This window comes from Temnothorax nylanderi, unplaced genomic scaffold (genome assembly GCF_030848795.1).
Source record: "Temnothorax nylanderi isolate EJ_2023f unplaced genomic scaffold, tnyl_v1.0 TNYL_tig0018_pilon, whole genome shotgun sequence".
In the NCBI taxonomy this organism is placed as follows: domain Eukaryota; kingdom Metazoa; phylum Arthropoda; class Insecta; order Hymenoptera; family Formicidae; genus Temnothorax; species Temnothorax nylanderi.
The window spans coordinates 515706-538294 of record NW_027249080.1 but is presented as its reverse complement, the minus strand read 5'-3'; the positions used below and the strand labels follow the sequence as shown (position 1 = coordinate 538294).

Here is a 22589-nt window from a genome sequence, read left to right as displayed (position 1 = left end):
AATTGAACTTTTAACAGATTTATTGGGGAAGAAATTAGCAATATACGCAAAATAGTGTTAATTTCATTATATGTATATATATATATATTTTTAATATTATATCTTAATGTTGTATGTACAAGTCAGTTCTAGCTTCCTATTTATACCAGAAAGATATAAATCCTTTCTAATAAAATATTATTGCGTTAAACCACTTTTCGTGGATAGTTTTAGTAACGTAAATTAATAATTTACAGATTGTACACACATTCACCTTGCGCGCGTGACGACGCATCACGCTATTGTTACAGCGCTCAAGCATACGTTACGGTATTACATATATAACATAAAAATTTAATAAATAATTAAAAAGTCCCATGCGATTTCAAAATCGCTCTACAGGGAGATTTAGACCCCTTTCAAACGGGTCTACATTCGAAATGCTGCTAACAAAAGCAGCACTCAAAATAACTATAAAAAAACATCTGAGACATCTGAAGAATTGCCTACACCGTGATTTACTATTCAATATCTGGTCGTCAAATGCTCGTATGAAAGGAGTCTTAAAGGAAAGATTATCTATAATATTTTCGGCACCCGAATGAGCTTCGCTAAGAGAATTATCGGCGAGATATGAAATCGTTTTAGTGTCGACCGAACACGGGTAAAAAAATAATTAGTTGTACTCTATCGTAAAAAAGACAGCGGAAGCGACGAGGCACGTATCAAGGCGTTCTACCGCGGTTGACGGTATAGACAAAAATAACATTATACATATATTACGTATATACACGAAAATACGATTCGTCGAAGAATGTCGAGATATTCGTTCGTATCTGCCGTCTGTACGCGCGGCTTAAGTAATTACAGGTAATAATTAAAAAAGAAGAAGAAGAAGAAGAAGAACGTCTCCTGACTAGAAACTTGTATGGTCGAGCTGCAGGAGCTGGAAGGAGTATTCAGCGGCAGTATACGAGTGACGAATCAATCATCACCCAGAATCAACGTTTCCAGTGCACCTCGGCAGATGCTCGTCTGGCCTGGATGCGGATTAAGGCACTGTTGAACGCTAATGAGATACTCGACAGAAGTCGAAACTGTGTCTGCAGACTACATCAAGCGAATCCACGCGATGCGCGTTCCTCTGAATTCGCCTACGATTCGATCTGGTATGGCCAAAAAGTCGAAAGTTTCGACAGAAGAAAGGTGGACAGTGGTGATCCTTGTTTAGTGATCCTCGCCTTGTTGGAAGTGACCGTTTCGATTCAGCGGTTGTCTCTCTGGAGCGTCGGAGGGCCTGTTCCTCTTGAAGAAACCGCACTATAAATAATAAGATGGATTGATTATCATTGCTTCATCCTTATCTCAATCACTCATTATTATCAATACTGTAGACTAAATCAATTTATACAAGGGAGCAAATTTAAATATTATTTAGTTATTCAGATAAACGTTTCTCTTATGCAAAAAATTTAGAAATTGTAATTTTTCTACATTATATTTTCTGTACTAACTTTATAAAGCAGGTAAATGAGCAGCAAGAGGATTATCATTCCCGCACAAGCTGACAGAACCACCACCCATATTGGAATCATGTCCGGAGTGGAAGGCGCCGCGCTGGGCTCGATGTTCGTTGTAACTTCGTCGCTCCTGATGACCTGTTCTGCAGGCGTACCGATGAATGGTTGCTTCGTGACACGTGCCACCAGCTTCGTCGACACCTTCACTTTCTCCTCAAGAGCTACTTCCTTCAAAGTTCTAGCGTCCACGCGATATCTCGCGCTGATCCAGACTTCTTGGTCCTTCTTCAATGGACCCAACACGCATCGCAACATAACGCACTTCGCCGCATCACACGGCGGCACTGGTATCTGCGACTCGGGATCGTTTTCCTGGTAGTAATCGTCATCCTGGAACGTGGTTGCGTCGGACGGGAAATCGTCCGTCTCGAGGTCTCGTCGATGCCTGTGGAACCGTTCGAATTTCTTGAACTCCTCGACATCGACCACGTCGCTCTCGCGTCTGTATCTCGAGCTTGGAAAATTAGGATCTGGTCTGTTAGTAGGGAACTCGTCGTCGAACCGTTCATGGTTTCTCCCGTAGACTCTGGTGTTACTCGTTCTCTCTTCCGTTCGTCTCTCTTCATGTGTACGAGTATTATATCTGCTTTCATACCCTCCGTCTGAAGTTGCACCGAGACTGGATGATTCCTCGTTCCAAGATTGACTATGAGTTCCCTGACCTTGATTTTCAACGTCACCACCTTGATAGCTATCGTGCGGGCCACGCAAAGTGTACGTTCTTTCCTCAGTGTGCGTAAACGAACCCTGAAGAGGGAACCTTCGACCATCCTTCAACACGATGTAACCTTTGCCGTCCGAAGCAACAAGTAAATGGCCTTCTATCCTGAGGAATCGACTGTCGCGAGGCTCCGTAGATTCTGAGACGTAGCTTTGCCCACCGTAACGATCCTGAAGGGGGAACATAGAGCCGTCCTGGAACTCTATGTACTCTTTCCTGTCAGCGGATGTCCTGAATCTCGCCTTGAACTGGACGTACTGTTGTCCCTGTCTGTTGTATAGCTGATAACCAGTTGCATCTTTCGACAACGTGCCAAAGATCCGCTCCAGTTCTTGCGTGGAGCTGACATTGTGCAAACCAAATTCCTGACTTCCGACCGTTTCCTCGCGATCGCCAGTGATAAAATCATCTTCCGTAGTTCGATGATAACCATCCGTGGTTACACCGTAGCGCCTTTCTTCATCGTAATTGTACCTATGTTCCCTCTCTTCCTGCAGGCGTCTTACTTCTTGCTGTCTTTGCCGTTCTTCTTCCTCTCTTCGCCATTCCTCTTCCTGCCGACGTCGCTCTAACTCCTCCCGATGACGTTGCAGAGCGATATGTTCTTGTTCCTCTTGCTGACGTATTAGAAGTGCCTCTTCTTGCAGCTTCCTCCGCTGGGTCTCCTCTTCTTGCAGCTTCCTCCGCTGGGTCTCCTCTTCTTGCAGCTTCCTCCGCTGAGTCTCCTCTTCTTGCAGCTTCCTCCGCTGGGTCTCTTCTTCTTGCAGCTTCCTCTGTCGAGTCTCCTCCTCTTGCCGCAGACGAGCCTCCTCCTGCTGCCTCAGTAGCTCCTGGTATCGCCTCTCGCTCTCAGTCATAACGGAATCGTATCTTCCCGGAGGTGAAATCGTATGTCCTTGCGCTTCACCGCTCTCCTGCCAACGACTTTCCACCCTAACGGATTGATTAGTGCGAGTTCCATAGGACTGCTCGAGATCGGCCAACTTTGAGCCAAACGATTCCTCCTCAGACCCACGGAATCCTCCGCCTAAAGTCGTGGAACCGTAACTACCGCTCGATTCCGTGTGAAAAACAACTCCGCCGCGATTGCTGGATGAGTCACCGCTACCGCTCGAGCTAGTTCCGGAAGAGTTGTGCGTATACGTCGTGGTGAGCACTTCGGGTTTCTCTCCCGCGTTCAGCTGAATCCGCCTACTTTCGGCAGTGCTGGAAGAAGAGGCGGAGGACGACGACGATGACGAGAAGGAGTGTCGTGATTTCTGGATATTCGAACTGTCGCCACTACTAATCTCGGCCTCTTCCTTCTGACTCACTTTGTTATGGTCTATCTCGAAGCCTCTTTGAACATTGATTGTTCTGCCTGATTGCGACTCGTCCAGGATTACGCCAGAGTAATCAGGGTAATTTAGGTGCGCTTTTCTGCGCTGGTCCAACTGCAAATGCATTATGATTTATACTGCCTGGATATATTATATTTGATATAAAAAAAAAACAATTTTTCGTTTTATACGTACCTTCAAACTGAGATAATTCGCATTGGCAGATTCGCAGGCGATCGGTCCCGCAGTCTCTGGCTGTTCCAGCAAATACATTAGTATCTTTCCGGATAAAGTTTGAGCGGGCCATACAAGGAACGCTTCTGCCTCGACGATATCCGATGGGCCTTGATTGCGAATCGTATAATTGTGCGTCACCGCTGGTCCCAACTCGAGCTCCGTTGTAATATTCACGGCAGTGTAATTGTCGGGATTATAATAGAGATCCTTGGGTTTGCTCTCACCGTCGACGCGCACGTCTGTCTCTATCCAGATCGGTAGTGACAAATGCTGGCTGTTATCATAGCTAGTGCTGGAATCCTCGGGGTTCGTAGTGTTGACATGCATATCGAACTCGTAGATGGGCTTCATCCCGTGAGACGTCACGGGCTGAAGTAGCACCTTAAACTTTACCAGCTTTTTCTGTGGCAGTGGATTTCCGATATCACAACGTAGAGTGTTGTTGTTCGATTGCTTGGGTGCGGAACAGTGAACGGGAATCTCCAGAGTCTCGACACGCTCGATCTTGATGTAATCGATCCCGGCCGGTAGCTGCAGATTGTACGTCGCCTCGAATGCGTCCTCGCCCGCATTCTGAACCAGGACTTCGAGTTCCAACCTTTTGCCAGATCCTAGCAAGTATCTGCCAACGTTGGACTTGACGCTGAGCTGTAAGTTGGGTATGCAGATGTTGTCAGAACCGCAGTTCTTTCTGATAGAAAGAGTATCCTTCCTGGAGGTCGTCGCGCCGAGGACGGGTCTTAGTGGCATTCTAGGATCACGACGTCGATTATCCGGAATCCGTTCTTCCTCTAGACTCATACGCATCTCGGCGTCCAACGACGTTAGCTTGTCGCGAATGTTCGGAGTCACGTACACCTTTAAGAATGATGCCAAAGTTGTAAGTCTTGAAAAGAGAAAGCATATGATATTAAAACTATTTGTCAGTTTTGTCTACTCACCTGGACTGTGCGACAGAACTGGCGATCGCGTTCGACCGTGATCGTATGATTCATCGTATTTCTGCCCTCCAATTCCAGGAAGAACAATCTCGGATTTTTCGTCTTCTTCACATCGAGTACGTATTGTATATTGAAATTGTGCCTTGTGAGAACACCCTCTCCCGTGTATCTGAAGCAAGCCCTAAGCGGAAAACACGTGACTCTGGTGTTGTCCGAAAGCGTGCAGTTCCTGTCGTCCAAGGAGATCAACTTGGATTCCGAGTCGAAGACCACGTAGGAGTCCATCTTGATCACCGGCCGTGATCTGGAGAACGAGCACAAGGTTCAACTTCGAAACTCGATGCGATCTAAAGACATTCGAGAATCGAAAGATGATTGATAACAACCTGAAAAGCATTGCTGCCCCCGACTCGTATGCACCGACTACTAGATCTGGATAAACGTTGCCATCGAGGTCAAGGCCACCGGCCACGGAGAATCCAAAGGTCTGCACCGGATTGTCCAGATCCTCCGCGTGGATCACCTGGGAATACTTCTCCAGGACCCCGGTCCGCGAGCCGTGGTAGATGTAGACGGCACCGCGACCGTTTGGACCACCGTAGGGCGCGCCGACAACGAAGTCACCGTAACCGTCACGGTCGATGTCCCCCAGAGAGGCCAGCGACAAGCCGAAACGTCCGCGGTTGCTCTCGCCGTCCCTGGATAACGATAAGCTTTATCGCCGCGGTTCAACGAACTTGCGCGACGCAGGGCTCATTTAACCCTTCGGGTCGGAGTTAATGAACTTGCGGAGCAGCAGAGATATTGCAGCGCCTCCGCTCTACGGAGGAATTTTCTCTCTCTCTATATATATTTTTTTGTAGATATAATATGTAATATAATATATTGCCCTCCTCTTTTCTCCCTCATTCTTTAGAGCACTCGTGAAAAGCTTCATTACCTTGTGTCGAATTTGCGAAACTTCTCCGCACCATCGCCCTGATAGATAACATAGATTCTTCCGGTTTCGATGGTCATTTCCGGGTTATCTGGAACAGTGTACATGGGTGCACCGACTATCAGGTCATCCAACCCGTCCCCGTCTATATCGCCAGCAGCCACGGCGTAACCGAAGTAAGCACCCATTTGTTCGCCAGTGAGATTTCGAGGGTTCGTCATATTCGACGTGAAAAGTATGACCTACGATCACATTTTCGCGTCAGCCCACATCCGCAATGACGAAACGTATATTGCTCCCGTGGAAATTTTATCTCAGTTTTACAAATTTCGATCTTCATCAATTTAAGTTTCACGCGATACGTACTTACAATTTAATATTCCTGAGAAATTTAATTAATTTAATTTTAGAGAGAGTTGTTTAAAAAAATATTGCTCTGAGCAAGTGCCTGCATCTAACGAAATTTATCTTGTAATATTCCTCACGTTTATCGAGATTCTTGCGTTCAGATATGTGCCTGAATTTTTTAATATTTTAATATTGCGATTATTTCTCTTTTCTCTTCCTTCTACATTTCCATCGTCATGCTTTTGTACTTCATGTCTTCGTATTTCAACTTGTAATGCGATAATCTTTTACGCACCTTGCCCAGAAGATCGGAACCGCGCGGGACGCCAACCGCGGTACCACTATCTCCATTCCCAACGAAATCTCCTGTCGCGACGGAATAACCCATATAACTATCGTCCTCCTTCGCCGGACCCTCTTTGGTGAACATGATTCTCGATCGACCATTCAAGGGCTGCGAAAACGCTTGTCCTACAAAACGATTCCATGACGTTAGTAAAAGATATATCCCAGGAAGCGATGGGGATGCAAGTGTTTTCGTGACCGCGGCTTCAGTCGAAGATCCCTGAAAGGCTGTCGGCCTTTGCTGCAGTCAGAAAATAGCTCGCACAAAAAGCTTCACAAAATCTTGTATCGCGTTAAAATGCACGCTGTGCAACTGATTTGAATTTCCATCGGACGAAGAGCAATTTGGCATTTAACAGATAGTTATAGCAAATCGTTAAAACGGGTTATTCTCCAAAATATTAATTTACAGAAGAAATCACATAGTCACACACATATATTTATATATGTATGTGTATATATATTTAATTTTATTTTCTAAGATTTTGTGAAAATAACATACAGTATAAACATAGGAATGACAAGCTTTTCTATTATTAATCTAGCATTTGTTCTCGCTATTAATGTCAAGCGATCGTCACTATGTAGCAACGTTGGCGCAAACTCTCGATTAAGGGTATTATAGCTTTCTAGTTGGATCCGTATTACCACGGCTCTTGCTGCATCTGTAGCTTGCTGAAGCTGTAAGAAGCGGGCCCGCACCTGTTAGAAATTTTGTCACCCACCACTTATTTGGCAGTAATTACAAAGAAACGGGGCATACTTCGCGTTAATTGTCGCAATAGCTGACTTTTAACTCAGGAAAACGAGGCACAGAAACAGATTTCAATTTAATAGGAATTTTTAATTAATTTAATTCGTAATAACATTAAGTAATAACATTAAGTATTATAACATAAAATATCAAACACAGAGACTGCGAATCATTCCAGTCACGTATGAAGAATGACTCAGGAAATTAATCAAATTAATTTTAACACATTTTCGAACTATAATAAGCATAGTTATACACACTTTACTCATCGATTTTAATCATATAATTAATAACAAGCGTAATATGTTAAGCACGAAAACAAATGATTGGAGTTACTGCCAAGCAAGTGCGAAGAGGGTGGAAAATACTCTCGTGTTACTTGATACCTGCCTCCGAGGACGATTTCCTGCGATTAATGCGAATTATTATTGCCGGCTTTCACTTCAGTTTTTCGCACTCTCGGAAAAAGCCGACAAGCAACACGTTTGTTAATTTGGCACGTAAGAAGTCGTCAATACGAGAGAATGGTAGCTTATTAGAAATGGGGGGGGGGGGTATGGGGCGACAGGGTAAGGGTGGAGAGTATTTTAATTACGGGGGACGCCTGCAAAGTGTTCGCGATACCTGATGCTTCGGCTTCGGTGACTAACATCGTCGCCACGAACTTCAACTTCATGGCGGTGGCGATTGAGTATATCTGACCTGCAATTTGTTAAAGGAAATTCCTCTCTGAATTATTAGTGAGATCTGGAGTCGCACGCTCTTTCTTTCTCTTTCTCTCTCTCTCTTTCTCTCTCTAATCGCTAATCAACATCCGCTCCTCCGTTCTCGTTCAGTCGCATCACCCCGTGGATCAGATAATTTTGATTGAAAAAAAGAAAAACAATAGATCACGTCAACGTTTAGCTTAAAAGACAGATTCTCGGCCGGTTCACGTACGTCCTAAGATATACGGGCGTTATCTTACAGACGAAAATTTGATAAAGGACCTCACCTTGCCAGTAATAACTGCCCGGTGCTCCTATGAAGAGTCTCTCGCCACTCTGAAACAAGTAGAAATGTAACTGTCAGCGAATTTCTTCACCCGTTGTGAGAAAAATGTTAAAACCAAGTCCTAATTTATTTTCAACACTTTGCTCGCATTCACACAATTGTTCCTACGTTATTTTCCTACGTGGGAGAGAGAATTATCTTGCAAAGTAAAAAAAGAAGCAATAAATGATACGTGTGATCGTCAGTGCCTCGGGTGCATAACCAGGAAACGCGGACGCACCCACGAAAGTCTAATTTTCGTTCTTTTTTTTTTTATTATTTATAAGATAATGCCACGGATAAGAGAAGGCAGGGCTCGTGCCCGCGAGATGCGATAAATCAACCGCTCGTATATATGCAAGTCGCACATTTGCTGCACGCGTTTCCACAGTCGCGTCACGCATGTTAAACCGTACGAGTAAACCGCGGTGGCCTTTACGATAGAGACTTCTCGGTATACGAATACGAAGTGCCATCGTCTCTTGTGATGCATCAAGAAAAAAACACTGCGAGACTATAGAGAGATCGTTGGCATCTTGATCGGACGATAAAATATCGTGAGATACCGCGAATACGATACCTGTCGATGACTCTCTCATAAATCTGTGGTGCATTATGCTCTGTTACGAAATATCCGCAGCATTCCTAACGGTTCCTAACATGCGGGGTGATTGAAGATAAAGATTTTTTTCACGAATCAGGCTCTACGAATTCAAATGCCTAATAAGACCTTTTGTGAGTAGCTTTTGTTCTGATAAAATTTTAATTCGAGAATTAATCACAGAGTTATGTAATCTTAAATTTATTCGAAGCTCACGCAGAAAATTTGTCGTTTTCTTTTTTTATCAAGAACCCGAAAGTGTAAAGATGTCGAATTGTGAAGACGGATCGACATAGTAAATGTGATAAGTACACGCACCAAGGGACATTTGCGCGGCATCGCGTACAGCATGCATTATTTATGACCGCAATATGTAATGGAAGCAACCGTGCTTTTGTTGCGCAGCATCTGTCTCGCGCGTTAAATGCGCGCGAACCACAGTAGTCCGCGGCACAAAGACCACTCGCGGTACGCGGCACAGCGTGCTCTTTTGCGTCCGTACAAAAATATTAATCATCGCAAAACGGTATGCAACTGATACGCGACAATGGGAGCGCCAACGTCGTGAGACTTAAACGTTCTCCAAAACGTATAACTCACGCAACGCCGGCGGTCCCCGGAGCGGAGGCGTGGAAAAATCGATGTACTGTTTCAACGTGTCCGCGAAAGGCAAGACGCAATGAAGGAGCCGCGCTTCGCGGGACGGAAAATGAATGTGGCACGGCCCGTGTAATAAAGCAAGAATTTCATTCGCCATCGCCTCCGAGCCTACACGTCGCATTTATTTTCGTTTGTTTCCCGGAACGGGAATGTATCCTCTCAGCAAGGAGGAATGATTAAAGTAACACTGTCCGCGAGATAGAGAAACCATCTCTCGAGAGTTTCACACACACACGGTACCGCCTCCCGCAATGTGAGATCTCCGTTGAATCGGTACGTGAGAACTCGAGTGGCTCTCGAAATTGTCGACGTACTCGATGCCTGTTGACCCTTTTGCGCCCGTCATTCCCATGCAACGCATCGAAGGTACTTGTACAGTTAGCACTTACGAAACGGATACTGTATTTGACAGTCCACTGAATCCAAGTGAAATCACGGAAGTCCGCCCACTCGTGGATTTACACAGGGAATTCTTTCGTTCACCTGGTCCCGATAATTGCCGAGAACAGTCAGATTTCGGAAAAATCTACGAGGCGACCAGAAGATACCGAACATCGCGAAGAGCCGAACAGCTAATTAATTTGTCTTTTCCTCATCGTCGGATTATCATCATCTATATTGTAGCAATTATTGTAGCAACTTCCGCGTATACAACCCTACGGAAAAAAGTAGTTACGAGTTTGTGCGTAGTGTCGAGGTCGCGACCCTGTAAACCAGCATACTCGATCGTGCATCACGATGCGTTTTACGTTTTACGTATCGTAACGGTGCACTCCCACGCACCCGGCTAACGGCGGTGTCGAAGTAATGAAGATTACGGCTCGCATACATATTAATCGACAGTCTACATGAATGATCGTGAGAGAAACTGAATGCGTAAGTACGCGATAAGATCATGCAATATGGATATGGCAACGGATTCAAAACGGAACGGGAAACGTTGGCTACTTTTACGCGATTATACTTTCAGATCCAGTTTGCGTTATCAAACTGGATTCCAATGTTCGTAGAATATATAGCGATATTAAAATTATAATTGTATGAGAATCGATAATCTTCAATATAATTAACAAATCTTCAACTAAATTCAATTTCGAGCAGAGTTTGTTTTAGTGGCATTTTTATATAAAGTTTAAATATTAAGACATTTAACATTACAATAATCAGAAAATTATGCAAAAAAGTAAGCAATCAATTTCTATAAAGGACAAAATTAATCGATTCTAAATTAGCCAAAGAAAACGAATTAATTTACAAACGAATTAATTCATTGAAGATCTGGAATACCTACTCTGCAAATAAATATTTGATTTTTCAAGAAAAACACCGTCGAACGATATAGACTTCTTTTAAAAATTCATTTGTCAAGATTTCGTGTGAATAGCGCCCGGATCAAAGTGTTAACCGCGCGACAATGTCGTTACACTCTCTTAAGACGCACCCACGCGTTGACGCGTTCGCCTACGCGAAGGATCCGCCGCTGCAGGGAAGATACAATTTCTACAGATCGCAGGAAGAGAGAGGGACGCGTTAACGCGAGTTGGGAAGAAGAGCGCAATGCGCGGACGAAATCGTGTAACACGAGATTCCCATTTTTTATGCGGTGACGCACTTCCCTTTGCGACACGCGATATCTCGCAATTGTGCGGTGAACAACGTTGCCAGGGGATTATTGGATTATAGTCGAAGTTGTTTTGCGTACGGACGATAAAATCGCGTTATTATTTTCTGTAACTCTAGACGCACAGGAGAGTTAATGAGATTATGGAGAAATGAACGATAATACTGGAACATAACTGCAGCAATGTATTAGCAATAGTAGCAGTAAAGAGATAAATTGTAATCATTCCACGATTATTATATTATTTTCGAGATATAATAATTTAACGTTTACTCGACACTTGATTAATCTACAGCAAAAATATAAATATTCTAATTTAAAACGACAGCAAATAATTTAAGATAATAATTTAAAATTAAAAAAATGTTTTAATGCGCGTGGACATAAGTGTAATCGATGAAATTATTTTGTTGTGATCCAACAACTGAAAGAATTTTTCTTCGAAGGATCTTCAGTAATGAAATCAAGAGATCTCTTTCTGAAGAAGGGGATTACCGAGGAATCGCGGTATAGAAAGCGAACGGAGCCGTCGCTCGGTGGCGAAGGTGCGCGTTTCACGAGAAAAAGAGCGTGTCTAGTTTCGTTTTACTCTGCTTATCATGAGAAACGGCGGCCGTTTATAAGACAATGCAACCGCGAGGGTAGAGAGACGACCTCACCGGCGCGTAGGTGGCCTTCTTGCGGCGTCGCACGACGGTGAACACGGAACACGGTGACAGAACGAAATGTCCGAGCCTTAAATGGCCATCTGAAACTCTCCTGCTGTTTGCCTCTTCGCGACCGCTCGTCCTATCCCTCCGACTTCCTCCTCCGCAACCGACGGCGACGGCGACGGCGACGGCGACAGCGACGGCGACGACGACAAGACATCGCGCCGCGTATGTGTATATACGCGCGCTTTAAACGCGCGGACACAATGTCACCGTGAGGACGGGGAATCGTCTCCCTTTGGTGGCGTCAATTTTTCGCCTCGTCGAGACGTTCTCGAGTGACGCGATAACGAACGGTCGTCTGCCTTCGGTTTTGCGAGAAAAAGATACCGAAGTGTGAAGATATACGCGAAGAGGTGATTAACACGTCGACGGGCAGTCACGGATCTCGTTGTCATAGTAGAAAATCCATTTTATTGTAACGTCACTCTTAAGTCACGAGGTGCATTATCTTGTCGCAATATTGAAAATCGAAAAAGAAGAGACACTTCGAACAGCGCTATTTTTCAACTTTTGCGCGTCGTAGGTATTCGTCGACGACGAATTACTACACATCACTGTACATAGATCTTTAGTTTTGACGTTCAAAGAATTTCTATAAACATATATACAATTTTTGTACATATACCTAAATTTGTGCAATACGGTTATACTTCCGGGTATACAAGAGAATAAATATCGCGGGTACCCACAGCCGCGAAAATTCGCTTAGCGTGGCAATCAGAGGAGCCGGCCGATGTAAATGCGGCAACTCGGCAACGTGAATTCCCCGGTTCCGGTAGAATTACAGCGTTTGTGCCGTCGTTTGTAACACGACCGCCGACGCAATCGCAGACTGCGTTGGTCCTAATGGACCCCGCGATTGCTTATCAGAATCCAGCGAAAACGCATCCGCCGCATTCCTCCTAGTCGGATCAAACCAGTCCACAAATCCCTCGCCTCTCATACGAAGTAAGTAAGGGAAACGTTACTCCTCGCCGAGCAAATTAACATTCAAGCAGTCACGCGCGTTACCTGAGATAAGATATTAAATAAGGAACTGCTTTAAGGTGTTGAGAACCAGGATATACATGCAACTCGATTAGTAAAATTAACATATACCGTTCGTTCTAGCACTTCTATCGCGACTGCTGAGAAAGTATTTGATTGCTCAACACTATTATATATTTTCCAAGATTTCAATTCATTCGTATCACGTTGACAATAACGTAGCCTTAAAAAATCCAATTCTTTAATTTAAAAAAAAATTATTAAATGTTATCTTTCAATTTTGTGAAGAAATTTAAAAAATTATGTTTTCGAAGCAATCATATTAATACTAAAGCTTTTAGACAAGGCGCAACGAGATAAAGTTTTATGTTTTTGTGCAAGTCAGCTATTAAAAGTTAAAACGAAATTCTGTTACTCGACTCCATGTTTTAAGGATCGCTTTAGGAACCACGTGCATTCGTGTGCAAGGGTGCAATGATGGACCAGATTCGCCGCATTTCGGCGCAATCTTTTGTTTGTCGTCTCGCAAGTATTATTATTTGTGAGTCGCGGTACGCCGGTGCCAAGCGATTCGCATGATCCGCTCCGGGAACAATAGGGGCCCTCCTCGTCGGCCAAACAATGTCAAACATGCGATCGAGTCACGTGTACACCATCGCGACGCGATAGGGTGCTCCGGCGCGGCGGCGCGGACGCAACCGGGTGCAACAGCCGTAACTTTTGTGTTCCGGCGCCATCCGTCTCTAGGGCCCTCCCAAGCCGGGCCGAGCCGAGCACGGAGGACGCAGAGCGGGCCGTTCTGCTCGTCGAACCCGAAGAATGCGCTTTTTGACGTGCCGAGAGGTGAATCGGAGGTCAGCCCGAGGCCGGCATCGGTCTGTCTTTCGGACCGCGCGACTCATGCAAGTGGGAAGACAATGATCGATGCGTTTCTCGCATGGAAAGTAATTAGGATAGGCAGTGGAATGATGGATTAAAAAACAGATGTGTGCATGTGTCAGGTAATATTTTTCTCTTGGATACGTGAATATCTTTATTTCGTAGACGTTAAGGGGGGGGGGGGTCGACCAAAGTTTATAATTTATACATGATTACATGTATTTTAAAATACATAGAGATATTTTTGAGAAGATTGTCATCTTCTCATTAATCTCTCGAGCAAAGTAAATAGATCTTGGGCCAAATTTTACATCGGTGTTGCACTAATATTTTTCATCCTCCCGTGATTTCTTGTCACACGCTAAACAGATTAGCCGGACAGTAGTAAGCAAATACATGCATTTGTCGTCCAAGTCGGTGTGACACGCGGAGACACGGTGAGCGCGCGCGGAAGAATCGAAAGGGGTCTACACGATGGTACCCCCCATGGAGCTGCGGTCGGTCCCGATGCTTATACACGCGAAAAATTTGCAACCGAGACAATGGCGGGGTCGGGCTGCGCCCCCGTCTACGCGAAACACGACTGGCACGAGTTGTGTTCTGGCGCCGATCGAAAGGGGTTGGGGATAAAACGGGAGACGGGGGAGATGGGAGAGACACGCGGGCGCCGCATACGAGATTGAAATATAACCGCGCGGCCAAATATGTATGAGGGCCATGGTGAAATTTATATGCCGGCGTGCACACACGCGCCCATAAGTGTGCTGCGCTTAAGTGCACGCCAAATGCAGCCGGGAACCGGGAGATTGCAGCGACGACGCCGGGCAAGAAACGAGGCCCGGGCCCCTGACGAAGCAAGAAACTGTTGCGAGCGAAGCTAACGCGGGATAAACGAGACTAATGCACGCGCGGATAGACGAGTTTATCGGCTTTGAAAAATTGTATATTACATTTTTTTTTTCGCGGACCATAATCGCAATCTTAACGATTTTATGAGGGTATAATTCGATGTCGAGCTAAAGCTGGAAAGACAGCTGGTTATCCTTTTTTTAATCAATATTTATCACAAACTTTTCTATTGTACTTGTATATGACGAATATTCATGATGATTTTTTATATAAGAAGCGTAAAATAAGTATGACAGATGTAAAGTTTGTTGATAATTGAAATAGCTATCAAAGTATACAATTTGTCCTGCCTTCTAATCGTATTAATATTTTTTCAACCCCCCCCTCCCAAAGGTATATACAAAATATCTTCTAAAATATAATAAGTGATTAAAATACGATAATTGATTATATTTACATAAAATATAATAATTAATTTATGATAAATAATATGAAATATATTTAACATTCACTATCCAAAAAGACGTCACAATTCTTACGTAACATTTTCGACGACACGTAAAATACGAGATTACAATAAATAGAAGGGGAGATCGCGCAGCATCATGCCAATCGATCCATGTCGAATCCAATTCAGATTTTCTCTTTGAAAAACTCAACGAAAGAATACGTTCAGACTAAAGAAGCTCGAAGGCTTATATTTCAATCGTCGAACCGGGGGTCGCGTACGGAGTTGGACGGAAAGTCGGGTTGTATCGATTGATAGTGATCGGCTATCGATCGATCTTCTCTAGATCACCCACCGGATAAGCCGCGGTACCAGGCACGACAGAGGTTGGTACCAGCAGCGGTGGTTTAACGCGAAGATCGATGGTCGATTGCGTTCTCGATGGCGTCGGGAGGGCCCCTAAATCACGCTCATCGGGATTTAGCGTACGCGAAAACTCCTTACTGCCGTTCGAGTTGCCGTACAATGGCGTTTGTTTTCCGAAAAGAGAAATGGCATACGCATTCGATGAGAAATCAAATTTAACCGAATTGCATTAACTTACATTGCACTCGATATACTCAATTTTTGTTGTCGCACAACGAGATCATTATTCATTATTATTATCAATAAAATTAGATAATATCGACTATATGTATATAAAAAAAAATTTACAGGAGAATTTGTTTTGATGACAGAAATCTTTCAATAAGAACCCCTTTCCTCGTATAAATATAGTAAATATCAATTTGCGATACCACGTATAATGAGATATGGATCACAAGAGCAAAGTTAATGTCTGTACTATCAGGAAGCTCCGTTTTAGAAAGTGCCCGCAGAAATTATTAGGAGAAAGAGAATGTCGGCCTGGAGAATGTCGGCTAGTACACCTAAAATTACCACATCTGCGGCGTATGCACCGTAAGCGAGCATACGCGATTGGGATTGAGCGCGGGCGGACATATTAACATTGAATGCTGAAACGGAGCTAGGAGTCGGGTACGGTCCGCGGCATGCATTAAACATCTGCCACATAGCCGCGCAATTCTGAATTATACATCCGTGGCGAAGATAGGCCGATTTGAGTGTCCGCGGAATTGTCCCACCGTGCTCGCTTCTTTGGCGATAATCGAAGCCGTCCCGATGCGCGATAACCCCGATAACGGCGCACCGCGCGCGAGTATGAGAGAGCTCGCGCGCGTGGGATTTCTTACCGCAAAAGAGATTAGATCTCACAGTCGCTAGGTCACTGACGATTCGAAAAACCGATTGCGGCACGATAGAAGTGTGTCGTGTCGTAATCGCGCGTTTTGTGCCGCGATCTTGCTTTAATCGCGACGTGCCTCGTAAAGTAATTTTGCTCTACGAACGGTAAAATAATCTTCCATCGACTTTCAAGTATTAAAGGTGAAACTGCAGCTCGATATCCTCGTTTTATTTGAATTTCTTTACGAAACTTTCTATAATCTTTTTATTGTAAGTTTTACAGAAAAAATACCACATTAAATAAAAATCTTTCAAATTAGACATGTCGATAGAAAATATGCAATTTCCATGAATGCAATTATTTCTCTGATGAGTCTAAATATTCTTGCTACAAAGAGAAAGAATAAAATATGTGACCATAATTTATCACGATATTTAAGATTTTTAGATCTACGTCGACAGGTGAAAGTTGCGGCAGCTACCGATTTGTCGATGGCTGCTGCCGATATTTATCGCAACGTCGCCGTCGTTGGGATGAAGTGGGCATATCAACGCGTGGGGATTGTGCAGGTGCAACAAACATCCTACGTACGGAGACAGGCCTACCCGAAGATGCATCTCCGAAGTGAAAAGCGAGCAAAAGGCGCTCGAGACGCCTACGATCCCTGACCCATCGGGCCCAGCAATCTGCCGGGGAATCGGGCCTTGAACAAGACAATTGTATACGAGAGAGAGAAAGCTGCACCCCGCTGCACCATGCGCGGATGCGTTACGGCACGAATACGAATGCCCGGAACGACCGGAGGTGCGTAAGGTAGGAATTCGCATTCCTGGCCATATTCGGCCCCCGCTCGCGTCGCCTTCTAACTCTTTCGGGACGTCGGCAACCACCGAGACACGCCGCTGTGTATCCACATTCGCGCGATGCGCTTTCGGTTGTCACTTGAACCGCCAAGTTACGCCGTAGACCTTTGCGCGGAATACCGAGACATGAACACGTTTGAACCGACATAGCTCCGAACACGTCGACTGCTCAAGATAGGTCAGCGGAGTCAAAGATGTTTAAGTTGAGGCCAATATTTTTCACATTGCGATCATGTCTCGCGCGTAAAAAAAAAAAGAAACCGTCACAACATCCTCTACATGTTATGGACGAGAAAGTTGAGTATCGTTACTTACCTTAGACATCGCGGCTCCTAAACCAGCCTGACAAGAACCCTGCCTGTGGTAGCCCCAGTACCCTAAAACGGAAACAGACAATTATATCGTTTCATCCTTGATTCCTTCAAACAGAGACATCATATCTCGAGAGTACAATTTGAATAAATTGTTTCCTATTGCGCAAGTGATAATTCGTCTAGATCATTTTAGTTAGATCATTTTCTAACAGTTGACTGAAAAAGTTAGAAATGGGGGCAATAGTAATTTTTCTAAATTAAAAACTTAAATATTAATTCCAAAATTAGATACTAACAAAATTTGAACAAAATCGCAAAAGATATTGATAGATAGTATCAATATAATAAAAAATAATAACAAATGTGTAATAAATATAGTAATAATAAATCTTTTTATCTACCAAAGGAAAGCTAGCATCTCAAAATTGTTTTAATAGAGAATGCCATTTTTTTATTGTATAAAGATAATTTATCACAGATGATTGATAGCACAATTATTTAGGTTTACAATAAACGAACTCACAGAGTTCAATATACTGTGGACACTCATATCGCATTGTATGTACCCGCATATACGCGTTTTTGTGATAGTGCAATAAATATCTGAGGAAGAGTAGAAGTATGATACAAATATGATACCTAATTTAAGAATAATAAAATGTTGGAACACAGGACCCATATACATGTTTAATATAGACAGAGCAGTATAACGAAAGGTAAAATTAATTTTATTTATATTCCTTGATTTAAAGAAATGAATTCGGACTGGAACATTCTGTAAATATATTAAATAGATGTGTATGCGCACGTTCTTGGAGTTCCACGCACTTTATCGACTAGGAAGTGAAGTGGCATCGCAGACCGGCTGCACGCACGAGCAAAAGTAGTGCATACATACACGCGTCATTAATCCCAGATCGATCTTCCGCCGTGACGCCTTCGCGATCCGTTTTCTCCGTCTCCGAACCGCCGTGACGAGTCGATAGTGCAAGCTGTACGTTTTACACAACAGCGATCATGAATAGCGTGGCCCGGGAAACAGCCATCGAGTATATCTACGCTCGTTAACTAGATAACGCAACAGCACTTTTAGATAAGCACTTTTAGACGGACGGTAATAACGGCAGCAAAGTCGAAGGGATCGACGCACGACGGGGCAATTACACTGAAATTCTTTCAGTTTGAAATGTGAAAGGGCTCTGCGCGTTTTTGTCCTACCGCGCGTTAAGACGAAAACGATTAATTGTCGTGCGATAACACAAAAAACTTTGCTAAAAGGAATTCCGTGCCAGACGAAATCTAACGTAGCAACGATGTCGTGTTAATAGACGAAATCTAACGTAGCAACGGTATCGTGTTAATTATACGCGGAGAGTGTAATGCGAGCTCGTAAATTAAAAGAAACGATTTATCTTAACTAAATACTTTAAAAAGATTAGATTGTTTCCTGAAAAACAACGTACTGAGTATGAATGACAGAAATTTATACCGGACAATGGACGATAATTGAGTCATCTGACAGAAATGCAATTATCTGCGCGAAGATTAATGATATTCATGCCTTTTTGTAGTCATTCTATTCGAGATAGATAAAATCTCCTATTGTAATATTCGTGTGCTCGTAACTTATCGCTATCACCAATTAGAGACCTATCGTAATATCAGCATATCCAATAAATGACAAGAATCAAAAGATAATGGATTAATCTCGTCGACGTAATTACGATGTTATTACGATTAATCGTTGTAATTATTATCGATGAGGGTAAATCAGCGCTAACTCAAAGATTAATCTACCCAATTAACGAGAGGGTATAAATCTGTGGACCTCACTATTTAACGAGGAACAGCATTATACGGAAGTGACGAACAATCTGTGACCACGGGAAAAGATTTTACTTTCCGAAGAAACAGATTAATCCACATTAATATGTATTTTAATTAACTTTGGTAATTTTTACAGCCAGATCGACCGCTTCGCGAGGCGAATGGACGCGATGCAAGGAATTTACGGGTGCCGGCCGTTAACGCGTCGGTCAGTTCCGTAATTAGTCGCCGATGCTAACTGTACAAGTAGCAAATTATCAGGCCAGAGCCGGCTGACAGGGTCAGTGCCATTCAGACGCGGCTGCTGCGGCGGAGCGCGGCACGTCCGCAAGAAAATGCATGCGTGCTTGTACGTGTGTGTGCGAATATCCGGTGGCTCGACCCGCAGAATCCGACCTTCTTCTACATATGTGCACGTATGTTATGAGCGCAGCGGCAGCGAGCGCTCTTGACAGCCGATCGGTCACTTTAGACGTGCTGTCAGTCACGCAATTACATCAATCCGGTCGCGGTCGCCTTCGTCGTCGCTGACGACAACGACGGCGACGAAAAAGTAGATATAAAGCGAGCGATCGGCGCCACTCGTCGAACATCGGTGACACGCATGTCGCTTCTAAAACAGTGGCGGGGCTCAATGTGCAAGCCGATGAAAGTTTCAAGTCACCGACTGCCAGAAAGAGTCTCGTGAAAATAATTTCACTCGGAGATGTCTGCCGATTTTATTTAACCCTTTCGATTTCCTATTTTCTAACAGAAATTTCTAATAGAAGTTGCATGTGAATAGAACTTGCATATTTCTTCAAATTAGAAATTAGTAGGACGCTCAAACTTCGTAATCGATTAATTTTTATGTGTGACGATGCTAATAGTATTGTTGACAGTTGTTATCGGCGAATCACGATAATGGTATCATTCGTGAAGTAATAAAGAGTGCGCGTTCGACCGCGATATCGTCGGTGGTCAATCTATTTATAATCCGTCTCGTCCTCGCGCTTTGCAAGGGTGCTATTCTCGTCGGTAAGAGGCCACTCCGCTTTCAAACTCGAGTCGACATCGAGTACAAGTGGAAGAGAGAAGCTTTTTCTCATCCAACAAGAAAATATTCACGATTTTCTCTCTCTCTCTCTCTGATGCCGAAGAGCCTCAGAAACGTGTCGCGAAGTGTCCCAAATATAAGACAAGTATCTTTTTTATGTGCGTTTTGATTTAAATGCAACAGCCGGACGCTAAGTCAATAAACAAGACGATGAAAGATTTTAAACTGAGGATGAGTTTGGCCATGAATGATTTTGACGAAGCGCATAATAAAGAAATCGGAGCGTTACAGGAGACGAGCTCGAGTTGTATGACCGACCCTTAATCGAGTTACGAGGAATGAATGGAGCTACTGTAATTCTTGTTCCACGTGCGTGTGTGCGCGCGTCGTCGGTGCGCGATTACGTATCCTCAATATGCATTATCGGGTCACTTCTTTTATTTAGAAATAGGGCATCGGTCGCAGTGAAAATAAGCATTTTTATTCATTTCTACATCAATTTTTCAATTAACGTTAATTTCAATTAGAAGATTAGGATTTTTCAATCAAAACTAATTTCAATTAAGAAACTAGAATCTTTCACTTAAGAGTTCAATCAATCTCACATCACATAAACGCTCGATATAATAATTTCTCTTATTTTATGATAATTTCAGTAACCACAAAATTGATTGATGTTGCGTGATATTGAAAATTTATATCGGTAATTCAAGAAGAAATCCTTTCTCCAAAGGCTCGAACGACGCATTCTTCCTTCTTATACGAAATAAAATACGCACGAAATATAATTACATATTTATAAAAATTATTCTAATGAAACTGCAATACCGAGAGAGAAGGAATATGCTGCCGCTCGCTGGAGATCGGTAGCTCGATCGTAATTCAAGTAGGATTAAGTGCTAATTGGCCTCGTTAGAACGGTGCCGAGTTAGCGCCTTGGTCCGAGAGGCGCCTTCCAATTATTATTTTCTTTTTTTTCCAATTCCTCCGAGCCACTCGAGCGAGTGGGGAGCCTTTCATCGAGGAATGCACTTACTGTAAGTAATTCTCCATTGCTATCTTCCTTTTGTCAGTCGCGCACGTGAAAAATGTTTTCCTCTATACGTGCCACCCGACTTGTTCTTATTTGTTTCGAGACTATTAAATATAGTAACAAGATATATGGAGATATATATATAATAAGATATATAATTACAAAAGACAATCAATGAGAAAGCATAGCCGCAACTAACGTTATAAAACGCATCATAAAACGTGAGTTACTTTGCAGAACAATTCCTCGTAATTAATATTATTGGGATAACAAAAAATAAATTTCGCAGTTGTTCATATAAATATCTGTAGATGCTATACTAGAACCCATTAGAATTATATGTATTCACCGGTTAACCAGAAGTTGAGCTTCAAAACAGGGTCAAAGTGTCATTTCAGCCTTATAAGGTAATCAGAACAATGGACAATGCGATATCCGACCTGATTTCCGCGTAATCATGTTTCGTAAAAATTCTCCAAGACAGTTCGTTATCGACTATGTAATCATTCTTCTTAACTCGTTGGAATTGCCAGTATCGTGCAAGAGATAAGAAATAAGAAACGGCTTAAATATACTTTTACAAAATTCTCACCCTTAAGATTTTCTATCTTTGAAAAAAATTGTTTTACTACCGAAACAAGCCTTTCGTTTATACATTGTTGAACTATATGTTTAATATATCTTTGTAAAGAAGCTGTTTGTGTTAGGAACTATTTCATACTATGTCCACTTGTGAACTGTTATGGCGATCTTACGAAGAAAATTACAGATGAAAGTCACCGATAGCCCCGCTGTCGCCTCTGCTTGTCCAAGTGGACAACAACGGACGGGCAAACAGACAGCAGGGCGATGGACGTTTAATTCCAGAAAAAGCGATTATGAGCGACTTGATTCGACTCTGGCGTGCGATAAAGTAACGTCGACACGACGCTATAAACTCCGGGTGAGATCTAACGCCTTGCTAAAAAGACTCTACGATTCCCGGGAAAAGCGGCACCAAGCGGTTCGTTCGCTCGACTCGGCTCCTACAAATTGTTTAATTGCGCGGTCGTCGCGGAATTTCTGGACGATGAGCTCACATCATCGTCGTCATCGAGGCTGCGGGTTCGCTTCCGCACTTTGTGTTCCGCGAAGATATTGCTTCGGTGAATTCTGGTAATATTTATTTGGAAAGCTGCCAGGTCACGCAGCTAACGTCACCCTTGTGAAAGGGTTTTTTTGTATTTTTTACAACGTCTCACGATTAATTTTATACAGTCTTATATTTCGCATAAATTAGAAATTGTATATATTAATTGAATAAATCGATAAATATAACA

At 43.3% G+C, this 22589-nt stretch overlaps 1 protein-coding gene across 3 annotated transcripts in view; it reads right to left on the bottom strand.

The window, feature by feature from the left end:
• Positions 1–52: 52 nt before the first annotated feature.
• If (integrin subunit alpha inflated) overlaps positions 53–22589 on the bottom strand; it is a 70746-nt gene continuing 48209 nt past the window's right edge. For 2 of the 3 annotated variants that reach the window (XM_071699358.1, XM_071699357.1), the window contains exons 6-15: positions 17376–17437; positions 8156–8204; positions 7786–7863; positions 6358–6533; positions 5718–5956; positions 5164–5475; positions 4778–5081; positions 3795–4694; positions 1494–3713; positions 53–1299 (exon numbers count right to left, since the gene is read on the bottom strand). In XM_071699358.1, coding sequence (XP_071555459.1) covers positions 1207–1299; positions 1494–3713; positions 3795–4694; positions 4778–5081; positions 5164–5475; positions 5718–5956; positions 6358–6533; positions 7786–7863; positions 8156–8204; positions 17376–17437 — 4433 coding nt within the window. In that variant the 3' untranslated portion in view covers positions 53–1206. The remainder of the gene's footprint in view (positions 1300–1493; positions 3714–3794; positions 4695–4777; positions 5082–5163; positions 5476–5717; positions 5957–6357; positions 6534–7785; positions 7864–8155; positions 8205–17375; positions 17438–22589) is intronic. The other variant, XM_071699359.1, reaches the window with a different exon arrangement.